The sequence below is a fragment of the Stegostoma tigrinum genome, chromosome 2, assembly GCF_030684315.1.
Source record: "Stegostoma tigrinum isolate sSteTig4 chromosome 2, sSteTig4.hap1, whole genome shotgun sequence".
Lineage (NCBI taxonomy): Eukaryota > Metazoa > Chordata > Chondrichthyes > Orectolobiformes > Stegostomatidae > Stegostoma > Stegostoma tigrinum.
The window spans coordinates 46,674,199-46,689,182 of NC_081355.1; the positions used below are offsets into that span (position 1 = coordinate 46,674,199).

General features: G+C 46.3%; 1 protein-coding gene across 4 annotated transcripts in view; it reads right to left on the reverse strand.

Annotated features, from left to right (window-relative positions):
* LOC125461125 (triple functional domain protein-like) overlaps positions 1–14,984 on the reverse strand; it is a 636,773-nt gene that overhangs the window by 52,073 nt on the left and 569,716 nt on the right. For all 4 annotated transcript variants that reach the window (XM_048549570.2, XM_048549543.2, XM_048549554.2 and 1 more), the window contains 2 exons: positions 14,178–14,316; positions 10,635–10,662 (listed from right to left, as the gene is read on the reverse strand). In XM_048549570.2, the coding sequence (XP_048405527.1) occupies positions 10,635–10,662; positions 14,178–14,316 (167 nt within the window). The remainder of the gene's footprint in view (positions 1–10,634; positions 10,663–14,177; positions 14,317–14,984) is intronic.

Genomic DNA, 14,984 nt, shown 5'->3' on the forward strand with positions numbered 1-14,984 from the left:
CGACTTAATAGGAGACAAGTAAGATAGAGAGAGGCATATGAGTAAGAAGGAAATTTTGGGCGTAACCAGCTGAAGGTACAGCCACTAATCGTGGCACAACTTTGAATCCAAATGCTGAAAAAGCCAGATTTAAAGGACAGGGAAGATTGTGGGGCTGAAGATCACACAGATGAGAGGACATAAACGGATTTGAAACAAAAAAGGATGAGAATTTAAACATTAATGCATTGTTTGACCTGAAATTAATGTAGGTCAAAGAACACAAAGACAGTAGGGGGCAAGGCCTCCCTGCAAGTTAGTTGATGGGCAGAGGATTCCAGTAGAAGGAGCTGAGACAAGAAGAAATTCATAGTATGTTACAAAGAAGGAAAAAGGTGGTCTTAGTGATGATTCAAGATTAAACATGACTTTACGTTTGCTGCCAGGCTGGCTTAATCAGGAATAGAGGCAATATCTAAGGAACAGATTTTGGAAAGGGGACTGAAAACACTAGCTTAGGTCTGGAGAAACAGCATGGATTTGTTAAGAGAAATTTTGTTTGACTATCTAATTAATTTTAATAAGGCACAAGGGTGGATGAGGGCACAGTTGGGACTTTTAAACAGAAGCCCATGGGGTAAAAGAGGCAGAGGCAGTATGAATACAAACTTATCTAAGGGTGGGGGGGATGCAGAAAATCAGGGTAATTTTATTTTTGGATCCAGCAAGGTATAGATTTGAGCTCCTCAAGATTCAGTATTAGGACAACCGTTGCTTTCAATATACATTACTGATTTGAACTTGAAGGTGTAGGGCACAAACTGGAAATTTACAGATGATATGACATAGAATTATACAAATTAACACTGAGGGGAAATTAAAACGGATGTCAAGATGACATAGAAAGGCCTGTGGAACAGGTTGATACTTGGTAAATCATTTGGTAAGTAAATCACATTTTATTTACAAAAAGAGGAATGCGAAATGGTAAATTTTTGAGGGAGTGCAGAATAAGGTTGGTTGTGCTCAAACTTTTCAAGGGGGCAGGATTATTAGAAACACAGTTAGTAAAATGCATGGGATCCTGGATTTTGTAAATAGAAGTGAAATACCTATGAAGGCATGAAGTTTTCAACAAACTGTCCACAGAATTCCTACAGTGTGGAAGCAGGCCATTTGGTGCATCAAGTCCACACTAACCTTCTGAAGAATATCCCATCTAGGCCTATCCTAACCCTGAAACCTAATCCACCTAGCCTGAATATCCTCAGACACTACAGGCAATTTAGCATGGCCAACCCACCTAACCAGTCTTTGAACAGTGGGTGAAAACTGGAGCACCTGGTGAGAACATACTCAGACTTATGGAGAATGTGCAAACTCCATACAGACAGTCGCCCAAGGATGGAACTGAACCCAGGTCCTGATGCTGTGAGGCAGAATTGGTAACCACTGAGCCACCCTGTCACCAAAAGAAGACTTTGTTGAACTCTAAGGTGAGTGTCACAGGTCACAATAAACATACCAGCCAAAGTTCTGGAAGCTCCTCTCAGTAGCCTGCACAGGGACATGACTGGACTGTTCATCCATTGTCTGATCATGGCCAGCACGATGTGACTGAAACTCCTCTGGAATTCTGGATTATATTAAATGCTCATTCTGAATCAATCTGTCCGCCAACACCACCTGAGAGTAGCACTAACAGACTGTAGGTTAACAATGAGGTCTACCAAAAGATAAGTGCCTCCTTGAAACCTGCTTTCTGAAGGAACCTGAATTTACCTAAAAAGCAAACTGTTCCCTTCCCAGCAAACACTAACACAAACTGCTGCTGTGTCAACTTAAAAGAAACTTTACAATTCTGAATGCCAGCTGTTTGAAAATTTAACTGATGATTGTAATATTTCCTTTCTAATATACCTAGACACAAAATTCCCCTTCTTGTGTACATGTATGGGTGTGTGAAGATGCATGCAATTACTCTTGTTAGCGAGTTTTGAGAAGATTTGTAGCTCAGGTTGAGGTTCTGGATGTAAGTTTGCTCGCTGAGCTGGAAAGTTTGCTCCCAGACATTTCGTCACCATTCTAGGTAACATCATCAGTGAACCTCCGACGAAGCACTGGTGTTATGTCCCGCTTTCTATTTATCTGTTTAGGTTTCCTTGGGTTGGTGATGTCATTTCCTGTGTTGGTGTTGTCATTTCCTGTTCTTTTTCTCAGGGGATGGTAGATTGGCTCCAAATCAATGTGTTTGTTGATGGAGTTCCAGTTGGAATGCCATGCTTCTAGGAATTCACGTGCATGTCTATGTTTGGCTTGTCCTAGGATGGATGTGTTGTCCCAATCAAAGTGGTGTCCTTCCTAACCTGTATGTAAGGATACGAGTGATAGTGGGTCATGTCGTTTTGTGGCTAGTTGATGTTCATGTATCCTGGTGGCAAGCTTTCTGCCTGTTTGTCCAATGTAGTGTTTGTCACAGTTCTTGCAAGGTATTTTGTAGATGATGTTCGTTTTGCTTGTTGTCTGAATATCTCATTTGGGCCTATCCTAACCCTGAAACCTAATCCACCTAGCCTGAATGTCCTCAGACACTGCTTGTTGTCTATATAGGGTCTTTTAAGTTCATTAGCTGCTGTTTTAGTGTGTTGGTGGGCTACCCTGATGCCAAGAGGTCCGAGTAGTCTGACAGTCATTTCGGAAATGTCTTTGATGTAGGGGAGAGTGGTTATGGTTTCTGGGCCCATTTTGTCTGTTTGTTTGGGTTTGTTGCTGAGAAATCGGAGGACTGTGTTCATAGGGTACCCATTCTTTTTGAATACGCTGTATAGGTGATTTTCTTCTGCTCTTTGTAGTTCCTCTCTGCTGCAGTGTGTAGTGGCTTGTTGGAATAATGTTCTAATGCAGCTTCGTTTGTGGGTGTTGGGATGGTTGCTCCTGTAGTTCAGTATTTGGTCCGTATGTGTTGTTTTCCTGTAGACGCTGGTTTGAAGTTCCCCATTGACTGTTCGCTCTACTGTGACATCTAGGAATGGCAGTTTGTTGTTGTTTTCCTCCTCTTTTGTGAATGTTATGCCAGTAAGGGTATTATTGATGGTCTTGAATGTTTCCTCTAATTTGTTTTGTTTAGTGATGACAAAGGTGTCATCCACATAGCAGACCCAAAGTTTGGGTTGGATGATTGGCAGAGCTGTTTGTTCGAGTCTCTCTGCATTACTGCCTCCGCTAAGAACCCTGATATCGGAGATCCCATGGGTGTACCGTTGGTTTGTCTGTAGGTTTTGTTATTGAAAGTGAAGTGGGTGGTGAGGCATAGGTCCACTAGCTTGATGATGTTGTCTTTACTGATGAGGTTGGTGGTGTCTGGTGTATGTGTCTTCGGTTCTTCTAATAGTGTAAAGACAACATCATCAAGCTAGTGGACCTATGCCTCACCACCCACTTCACTTTCAATAACAAAACCTACGGACAAACCAACGGTACACCCATAGGATCTCCGATATCAGGGCTCTTAGCAGAGGCAGTAATGCAGAGAGACTCGAACAAACAGCTCTGCCAATCATCCAACCCAAACTTTGGGTCCGCTACGTGGATGACACCTTTGTCATCACTAAACAAAACAAATTAGAGGAAACCTTCAAGACCATCAATAATACCCTTACTTGCATAACATTCACAAAAGAGGAGGAAAACAACAACAAACTGCCATTCCTAGATGTCACAGTAGAGCGAACAGTCAATGGGGAACTTCAAACCAGCATCTACAGGAAAACAACACATATGGACCAAATACTGAACTACAGGAGCAACCATCCCAACACCCACAAATGAAGCTGTATTCGAACATTAGTTCAACAAGCCACTACACACTGCAGCAGAGAGGAACTACGAAGAGCAGAAGAAAATCACCTATACAGCGTATTCAAAAAGAATGGGTACCCTATGAACACAGTCCGCTGATTTCTCAGCAACAAACCCAAACAAACAGACAAAACGGGCCCAGAAATCATAACCACTCTCGCCTACATCAAAGACATTTCCGAAATGACTGCCAGACTCCTCGGACCTCTTGGCATCAGGGTAGCCCACAAACCCACCAACACACTAAAATAGCAACTAATGAACTTAAAAGACCCTATACAGACAAGCAAAACGAATGTCATCTACAAAATACCTTGCAAGAACTGTGACAAACACTACATTGGACAAACAGGCAGAAAGCTAGCCACCAGGATACATGAACATCAATTAGCCACAAAACGACATGACCCACTATCACTTGTATCCTTACACACAGATGAGGAAGGACACCACTTTGATTGGGACAACACATCCAAACTAGGACAAGCCAAACACAGACATGCACGAGAATTCCCAGAAGCATGGCATTCCAACCAGAACTCCATCAACAAACACATTGATTTGGAGCCAATCTACCATCCCCTGAGAAAAAGAACAGGAAATGACATCACCAACCCAAGGAAACCTAAACAGATAAATATAAAGTGGGGCATAACACCAGGGCTTCATTGGAGGCTCACTGTTGATGTTACCTAGAATGGTGACAAAACATCTGGGAACAAACCTTACAGCTCAGTGAACCAGCTTACATCCGGAACAAAATAAAGACCCACTCTCTTGTGGACCGAGAGGATGAGAGTGCTGTCTTGGAGGTGAAAGGAGGACGTCGGGTTGGCTGTGCACCCTTGCAACCAGTGGATCTTACTGCTGGCTTCGGCCTAATGCTGGTTCAGGGGAGCAGTCAACCTGCAACGATGGCTACGGCAAGTGCTCGTGCCCCAGGTCAGGGGGTCTGGAATACCATCCGTGTTTCCGTAAAGAAGGTGGATGAAGATGCACCTGTGGACCGCACCTTCTTCGTGAAGAGGGTCCTCTTGGACTGTTGTGGGTTCGCTGCTGCGGACATTTACTGCCTGCAGGATTTCCCCGGAGGAGGTTTTTACGATGTGATCTTCAGGAGTGCCAAGCTTTGCGAGCGCTTCCTGGAGGTTTTCAAGGAGAAAGGAGGTGAGGGCCTCCTCTCTGTATTGACCGCTCTCCTGCTGTTTGTGATGCCCGCGCAGAGGAGCCGTATGGTGACTGTACACATGTGCACCCCGCATGTGCCAGCAGTTGATGTCCTGACCTTCCTTGGAAGGTACGTGAAGGGGGAAGGGGACCTAACTGACATGGTGGACCCCTTTGGCATCTGGACCAGTAAGAGGCAGGTCAAAGTGATGCTGAGGATGGGCGCGGACGGGAATGTCGTACACCCACCGTCCAGGTTCGCGATCGGTGGGAGCAAGGGCTACCTGGCCTATGCAGGGCAACCTAAAGTCTGCCATGCCTGTGGTAGGTCAGGTCACGTGGCGGCCGACTGCAAAGCCACCATCTGCAGGAAGTGCAGGGAGGAGGGACACCTTGCAAAGGATTGCCCACAAGAGAAACGCTGCAACCTTTGTGGGGAAGTGGGCCACCTCGATAGGGCATGCCCGCAGCGGGGGACCACCTACGCCCAGGTCGCTGGCAGGGGCAATGCGGGGCCAGCCCCCCCCGGAGGAGAGGAAGGCACCAGGACCCAGCAAGGACCCCACTAATGTGCAGGAGGGCCAGGTCGTGCAGGAGGGCCCAGCCCCGCAGGATGGGCCCGAGGCCAGCAAAGTGCCTCTGCAGGCTCCGCTCCCCCCCAACAACCCGGAGTCGATAGAGGCGGCGACAGGCGACCCAGGGGAGTGGACGACGGTCCGGAAAGCGAGGAGGAAGGTGCGTCGACGGGCCCAGGAACCGCAACCATCAGGCGGGAAGAGGCAGCTACAGGGGGGCTATAAGAGCTCCTCTGACGAGGGGGATTCGGAGAGGGCCCGCCCGAAGCAGAAGTTAAAGATCTCGAGGGAGAAGGAAAGCAGCACCCAGCTTCCAGGTGACGGGGGGCGTCCTGAGGCTCCCTCCAACATCCAGTCAAGTGCCGCTGGGGCACTGGAGGGCCCCCCGGAACTTCCAGGCGGGAAGGGGTCCCCAGCCTGACCCAGAGCCGGACCTTCCCGCCTCCGCACCCCTGGCGGGGGGATGCCACCCAGAAGGCAGCACGGACGGTTTCCTGAGCCCGGAGAGCGTCCAGCAGTTAGCCTGGGCAATGGGCATGAAGGGACAGATGGAGGGGCTGGACCTTGGACTTGGGGAGGGTACTGCGGTCACTGCCCACAATGGGGGTACGAGTTGCGAGCATTAATGTGCGCAGTGTCAAGTCCACCGCAAGATGTGTATCCACGTTGGCCTACCTGACCACCAACAAGGCGGACTTCCTGTTTCTGCAGGAGTGCGGGATACCGCACCTCGGCAGGTACGGGAAACGGTCCGGCGCCTGGACCTGTGGGCCTTCGATCTGGTCGGGGGGGTAACGACTGTCGCTCCTCGGGCCTGGCTATTCTGCTGCGGGGGCGCGACTTCACCATCTCTCAAGTTCAGGAGGTGGTGGGGGTGCGCCTCCTAGTGGCTGACGTCACCTACAGGAACGCTCCCCTGCGGCTGATCAACGTGTACGCCCCAGCGGTACGGAATGAGCGGTTGGCCGTCCTGCAGCGGTTCCACCCCTGCTGGCTACGTCCAGGCCGGTCATCCTAGGCGGAGACTTCAACTGCATCATTGATGCAGATGGAAGATCCGGCGTGGGGACAGCGGGTGGGGGGAGTCACCTGGATGTCACGTCCAGATTCCTGATGGGTACGGTGAAGGACGCTAAGCTGCTCGACGTCGTCAGCACCCCTGCAGACGGAGCGCAGCGGAGGTACATCTGGTCGCGGCCAGACGGGTCTATCCGCTCAAGGATAGACTTCCTGTTTGTATCACGGGCGTTCTCGGTCAGGTCCACCGGTGTCGAGCCGGTGTTCTTCTCTGACCACTGCCTCCTGCTGGCCGACTGTCACTTACAGGACGACCAGCCGGCCGGCAAGGGGACGTGGAAGCTCAACACGACTCTGTTGACCCCAGAGAACGTCGAGGAGCTTAAGAGGGAGTACGCCGGTTGGAGAACCGTGAAACCCCTCTTTCAGTCTCCAGCGACTGGTGGGAGACGGTGAAGGAGAACATCCAGAGGTTCTTTGTCCTCAAGGGTGTTCGGAAGGCGAGAGAGAGGCGGGGAAAGCTGTCGCGACTCCAGAAAAGGGTGCAGAACCTGCTCCTCCTGCAGTTGATGGGGGTCGATGTCACGGAGGACCTCCGCGAGGTGAGGGGCTGGCAAGCCTCGCTCTTCGCCGCGGAGGCCTCCAGGATAATCTTCCGGTCCAGGATCTGCTCCGTGGAGCAGGACGAGACATGCTCGCGTTTGTTCTTTCAGAAGGTGCACAAAGAGAGCTCTGTGCTTAGCCGGCTGTAGGAGGACGACGGCTCGGTGATGTCGTCTCGGCCCGACATTTTGAGGATCAGCAGATCCTTCTACGACGGACTGTACGACACGAAGCCCACGGACAGCACAGCCTCCGAGTCGTTCCTGTCGTCTATCACGGTGGTCTTAAACGACGGCACGAGGGAGTGGCTGAACCGGCCGATATCCCTCGACGAGCTGACCAGAGCCCTCAAGTCCTTGGAGAGGAATAGGACTCATGGGAGCAACGGCTTACCGGTCGAGCTGTATTCCTCTCTGTGGGACCTGGTCAGCCAGGACCTGCTGGAGGTGTACGCTAGTGCGCTTCGGGCAGGGGAAATGTGCAAGTCCATGAGGAAGGGCATCATCACCCACATTTACAAGAGGAAGGGGGAGAGGGAAGAAATTAAGAATTGGCGTCCCATTTCACTATTGAACGTGGACTACAAAATCCTGGCCAAGGTCATAGCCAACCGGGTCAGGTCTGTCCTGGAGTCGGTGATTCACCCTGATCAAACCTGTGCTGTGCCGGGCAGGAAGATCGCTGAGAGCCTCGCGCTCATCAGGGATACGATCGCCTACGTACAGGACAGGCGGGTGGACACCTGCCTCGTCAGCCTGGACCAGGAGAAGGCCTTCGACAGGGTCTCTCATGCTTACATGAGGGACGTCCTCTCCAAATTGGGGTTCGGGGAGGGCATCCGCAATTGGATCCGGCTGCTCTATGCCAACATCGTTAGCGCAGTCTCGATCAATGGGTGGGAATCAGACAGTTTTCCTGTTAGATCTGGAGTCAGGCAGGGCTGCCCGCTCTCTCCTGCCTTGTTCGTGTGCTGTGTGCAGCCCTTCGCCGCATCCATCAGGAAGGACGTGAGCCTGAAGGGCGTGACTATCCCAGGCAGCGGAGGCCTTCAGGTCAAGACCTCCCTGTACATGGACGATGTCGCCGTCTTCTGCACCGATCGTCGGTCGGTGAGTAGACTATTGGACATCTGCGGCCAGTTTGAACTGGCCTCGGGTGCCAAAGTCAATAGGGGTAAGAGCGAAGTCATGTTCTTCGGGAACTGGGACGATCGCTCCTTCATCCCCTTCACCATCAGGACAGACTACCTGAAGGTGCTGGGTGTTTGGTTTGGTGGAGCTGGGGCGTGCACTAAGACTTGGGAGGAGCGTATCACCAAATTGAAGCAGAAGCTGGGCAGGTGGACGCTCTGGTCCCTCTCCATCGCGGGTAAGAACCTGGTTGTCAGGTGCGAGGGGCTTTTGGTACTGTTGTATGTGGCGCAGGCCTGGCCTATTCCCTGGGCCTGCGCCGCTGCAGTCACCCGGGCCATCTTCCACTTCATTTGGGGGTCAAGGATGGACCGGGTCCGCAGGGACACCATGTACAAAGACCTGGGAAATGGGGGAAAGGGCGTACCGAACGCCACTCTCGCTCTGACAGCTACCTTTGTGTGTGGCTGCATCAAGCTGTGCGTAGATCCTCAGTACGCAAACACCAAGTTTCACTATTTACTGAGGTTCTACCTGTCCCTGGTGTTGCGAAGGATGGGCCTGGCCTCAATGCCACGGAACGCTCCAAGTAGTTGGACCGTTCTGTACCACCTGTCCTTCGTGGAGAAATTTTTGAAAGGAAACACCTTTGACCACAAGGCCGTCAGGCAGTGGTCAGCACGTAGTATCCTCGGGACCCTTCGGGAAAAGGAGAGGGTGGATTCCGTCGTGTGGTTCCCCACGCAGACTGCCAAAGTCGTTTGGCAGAATGCCTCATCGCCAGAACTTTCAAACAAGCACAAGGACATTGCTTGGCTGGCGGTGAGAGGGGCTCTGCCAGTGAGATCCTTTATGCATGCCCGGAATCTCTGCACCACCGCACGCTGCCCTCGAGGTGGCTGCGGGGGGGACGAGACTGTCGATCACCTCCTTCTGGAGTGTGCCTCTGCACAGGAGGTCTGGAGGGGGATGCAGTGGTATTTGTCGTGGTTCGTCCAGAGCAGCTCCGTGACGTGGGACTCCGTGCTCTACGGGCTGTTTCCGGGGACGCACACCGAGACCAACATCAACTGCGCCTGGAGGACCATCGTTGCGGTGAAAGACGCTCTTTGGTCTGTCCGCAACTTGCTGGTCTGCCAGCTGAAAGAACTGACCCTGACCGAGTGTTGCAGACTGGTGCACTCCAAGGTCCAGGACTACGTGCTGAGGGACGCGCTAAAGCTTGGGGCAGCCGTCGCCAAGGCGCGGTGGGGAAAGACCACCGTATGAAACCCCTTGTCCATAATAAAGAACCCTATCTGGTAACTGGGCCCAGCTGGGCCTTCCCCAACTGGTCAGGAGGCCAACGGGGACTGTGTGGGGTGACAACTGCCGGGGTGTTTTCTTTGCTTTGTTTTTTTTTTCCTCTTTGTTTGTTTTTTTTCCTTTAGTTGGTGTACATACCCCCTGGGTAACCCGGAGCGGCTTGCATGACTGGGTAGGTGTATAAATATGTTTTATTTTTTGTACATCTTATGAATAAAGTGTATTTTTTCAAATAAAACAAAGGTGACGAAACGTCTGAAAACTAACCTTCCAGCTCAGCGAGCAAACTCACATCCAGAATTACTCTTGTGATTGAATGTGAGAATAAATAACACCCCTGCTCAAACTTCTGCTTTAAGGAGAGTCTGCTGTGAGTCATGCTATTTATTGACCTTCAACAAAAATGATTTTGGCAAGCACACTTTGAACTTTTATCAAGAAAGCCAAAATGTAACCTCCATAAAAGCAGTGTTTCAAATTTGGAATGTCTAGACTGTGATAGTGATAGATATAAATTCAATAGGTGCCTTCAAATGAAAATTGAACAAATATTTAAAAGAAGAAAACTGTAGGGATATGGAGGAAAGAAAAGGGGAGCGGGAAAGTTCTTTGAAAGAACTATAACAGACTTGTTAGGCCACTCAGCTCCTTTAGTGCTGATTAATGTGTGCTTCTCAATCAGTTTTCACTAAACACACTCATTTTTGTAAGTTCTGCTTTGAATGGCTGTTCCCAGATATGTAATTGTAGAAATGTTCAACTCATATAATAATGAGAATTACATTGTAAAAGGGAGTGAAATTAACAATAATCTGTTGTGTTGAATGGACTATCTTCTACTCTTTACATTCCTGCATCAGAAACAGCTGACATGAATTTCTGTCACAAATTCATGGCATAGAACATGTTTGCACTAACCAGCTATAAAACAAAATCCAATCTCTAAAACAAGGCTGCTTATTTATTCCTTGTGAAATTTAAAGTTATTTAAATAACTTACCATCATAAATATAATTAGGGTTCAAGAGCTGAAAAGAAAGAAACGTGAATGATTTAATATAACTTGCATTTCGCCTTGACCACTGCATGCAATATAGCAAGTTCCTCATCTTAACACTTACTGAGTGAACAAGTTTCCTCTGCATTCCTTAACAGAGTTCCAATACTATTCCTTGAGTAAGGAATTATAGAATGTAATAAAAGCAAAGGAAAAATTTGTACTTGAGACGTAACCACAAACTTATTTTCAGTCACTTCAAGTTTAAAAACAAATTAGCTGGCCATTTCTGCTTAGTAACTACTCTATCATTCTAAGGATTATTTCCTGCCTGGCCAGCAAACAATATGAGCAGGCAGTAGAAATGTGGTTTCCTACTAATTATCTAAAATTGCAATTCTAAATTACAAAAAAATGAAATGCTTACAACTCATTTGCCAAATTTTCAAGAAATTATCAGAATTATTATATTTTGACACTTAGTATGACTGATAATTGTTTCAAAAGGAAAAGACACAACTGATTTTATTTCTCAAGTCTCTATCTATTACAGCACAAACACCACTAATGCGGTTAAAGGATTAATTGCTTTAGATAATGGACAGTAAGAGATATATGCCAGCTGTATATAGATGTATTTCTTACCGGCATTTACTAATAGAAGTAATGAGTATATAATGGAATATTGGTGCAAAGTTCATCATTCTATCAAGACTTCAGTAATGCTTCTAGCCTCAATCTGAGGGAAAGCGGAAAACCCAGCCCAAGTATCTGCCCACAAGATAGGGAGAAATTGAAATAGAGCTGACCCACTTCTGTTTTCACAGAGCATCCTGTGTTTCACAAAAACACACAGCCAATCAGCTTCAATGTGAACAGTGTACCTACATGAAAGAGGTAAAAGATACTTTTCCCTTATTTTTGACAGCTAAAATACAGAGTGAATACAAGAAGTATGCTCCAATTAAAAAAAATTAATAAAATATTCTAGACCATATTTCGTTTATAATGTGACACAGGTCAAATGACATAATAATCAATCTTAACTTAAGAGATTAATCTTCTAAAGAAGGGTCACTAAGCCCAGAATTTTAACTCTGATTTTTCTTCACAGACGCTGCCAGACTTACTGAGCTTTTCCAGCAAAATCTGCTTTTTGTTTTACTGATTAATGGTTGAGTTTAGTGGAAGTCAATGATCAGAAACACAAGTCAATTTTTGGGCAAATGTTGACAGTAAAGCAAATAGCTTTACTGATGCCAAATACCTAACATAGAAAACTGCTTGAGGTGATGGCTGTGAAGTATTCTGGGAATACAGGTTACAAACAAATCTGCACACTTTGCTGAAATAAGAAGTCCAAGTAATATTTTTAGTCATTGTCAAATGACAATGACAATATTACATTCTTTTCAATACATTACATCTGAAAACAAGACTACTGAATGCATGATAAAACTAAAATAATTCAATATTCTGGCCACACTCAGATTCACACACAGTACATGATTTAAAAATGTTATAAGCAGATGCAGAAATCCTGAAACAATGCAGCATTGGTTGCACATTGATCCATGGATTCCACATTTCTTCGGGGTCACAAAAGAAATTTTCACCCAGGATCTGTAATGGTTGATACTGGTTCTGCAAAAGTTCTTGAACAGTTGGAAGTTTGGATGTATACTGATCAGTAAGTGGGTGCTTGAGTTCCACTTCAGAGTCCTAAAAGCAGCCCTGGTGTTCATCTTTAACTGCCTAGACCCTACGTAGCTAGATTTTCCTAACTTATTTTGAAGAATGGTGCAGATAATAAATGGAATTAAATTATAAGTTGCAAAGATGAGTACAGCACTTGAGGATTGGGAAGCAGCAAGTTAGAATTTGGTGTTGGTAAAATGCTAGGAGTAAAATGCATTGCATGATCCCTTTAAAAGATTATGTGTTTTTGTGCTTAGAGATTTAAAATGGATGCCTGCGAGCAGCAGCTTGAAAATTTGCAAGTAAACAGAAAGCACCAGAATTGAAATATTTGTGTCAAAAGGCCGAGCAGATAGCAGGGCAAACTGTAGTATTTACCAAGAACAACGGGCTTTTGAATTTAAGCAAACCAATTTGAACCAGGTACTTAGATACCAAAAACCTATTAAATTTAAGTCTGATAGTTTTGACAACATAGAACGAATCCTATTGTAACAAACATTGATATGCCATCAAGGGTATTAAAAAAAGGGGGGAGCAGTTGGATAAAGACTCCAGTTACCATCTGCCAGAGGTAATGACTCAGTTCTCAAGAGAGAATCGCTGGCTGTCATGGCCTCCTCTTGGTCTTTGAGAAATCACCGTGTAAATAACAACAGTACCAACGGCACAATTAGTTAATATTATTGACAATGCAGTCGATGGGGAAGGCATTCCTGACAGAAGAAGCAATGGAGAGGGCACAGAACATTCTGGAAGACAGGTATCCTGGCTGTAATTTTGAGAGACTAAATTCTATTTTTTATTTATACAAGTGGGACTTGATTTTTTTAGATCAGCATACAATTAGAATCTTGTTTTATTCGGGAATGGTTAGAAGGGATTTAATCTATTCATTCATAGTTTAGTTAATTTGCTCAGTGATAGAGTTAGATAAATAAATTGTAACTTGTTGATTGTAAAGTGAGCGTCAGGGGTTTATTTTGTTTAAGACCATAAGACATAGGAGTGGAAGTAAGGCCATTTGGCCAATCAAGTCCATTCCGCCATTTAAATCATGGCTGATGGGCATTTCAACTCCACTTCCCTGCACTCTCCCCGTATCCCTTGATTCCTTCTGAGATCAAGAATTTGTCGATCTCTGCCTTGAAGGCGTCCAACGTCCCGGCCTACACGGCACTTCGTGGCAATGAATTCCACAAGCCCACCACTCTCTGGCTGAAGAAATGTCGTCTCATTTCAGTTTTAAATTTACCCCCTCTAATTTTAAGGCTGTGCCCACGGGTCCTAGTCTCCCCGCCTAACGGAATCAATGTCCTAGCGCCCATCCCTTCTAAACCATACATTATCTTGTAAACCCCTAGAAGTTGCTAAAAGGCAGGTTATTCCTCTTTGGGCCTTTTGGTTTTAGTTCTCAGAGAAGGGGTCAACCTCCACTTTATAACACCACCTACCTAAATTCTCCGGATTTAGTTTGAAGAGTGGTGCAGATAATAAACAGAATTAAATAAAATGTTATGACATCTGTGTGCACAATCATTTCTACTCCTACTTCATGTTTTTTAGGTTTGTTCAATATTTAATCACCTAATGAGGTTGGCATGAATTAGAATACTGCACCATGTCACAAACAGGTAAAGAATCAGTTGGAAATGGCAACAAATCAATATCTCCTCACTTCCCCCACCAAAATAAAAGAAAAATCATTTAACAAGGAGGAATTCTCAAAAGTACTTTGGTGGATTTGGAATCTCGTTATATATGCTTTTATCTTACCTTCAAAAGATACTACCAACTGTGGAAAATTTCCAACAAGTTATTTAGCTAATGGCTATTATTGGGACTTACCTTAACTGATACCTTATTTGGTAAGCTTTCTCGTGATTTTCGGAAACCATTCTCTAACTTTCCTTCTTTCTTGCCATCTTTATCCTTCTTTTCATTTTTCTTTCTTAAACGGAGTGCAGTGTGCCAAGACGTTGATTTTCTAGTGTTGTCAAATTTCAACCAAAGGAGAGAGGACAGGGAAAAGAACACATCCCATTTTAAAGTGCAAATAAAAATGATAATCATGCTGTATAAAATATATACTATAATTAATATTTACTTTGAGCACAACATTTTGGAGGACCAACACACTGACTCAGAACGAAGCGATTGGAGTCTTCCACACTGAGTCAATGACTAGAGGATAAGTACTTTCCTTGTAACCAGAGGAGGGAGGTGGGGGATGCAGAGGAGTGGAAAGTGGGAGAGGTTGCTGTGATTGTGGTGAGGGTTGTAGAAGTGAAATCAAAGAGTATTTTGCCAAGGCGTGCTCTAGTACTCTCAGTAGCCAGTTTCAAATCACTAATGGCAAGAATATGGAAAAAGAATGACCTTCGCCTCCGGAAAAACCGAAAGAACTGCAGATGCTGTGAATCAAGAACAAAAACAAAGTTGCTGGAAAAGTTCAGGAGGTCTGGCAGCATCCGTGAATTTTAAAAAATCAGAGTTAACGTTTCGGGTCCGGTGACCCTTCCTCAGAACAATCCTCTGAGGAAGGGTCACCGGACCCGAAATGTTAACTCTGTTTTTCTCTTCAAGGATGCTGCCAGACTTGCTGAGCTTTTCCAGCAACTTTGTTTTTGACCATCTGCCTCCTGTTGTTCAAAA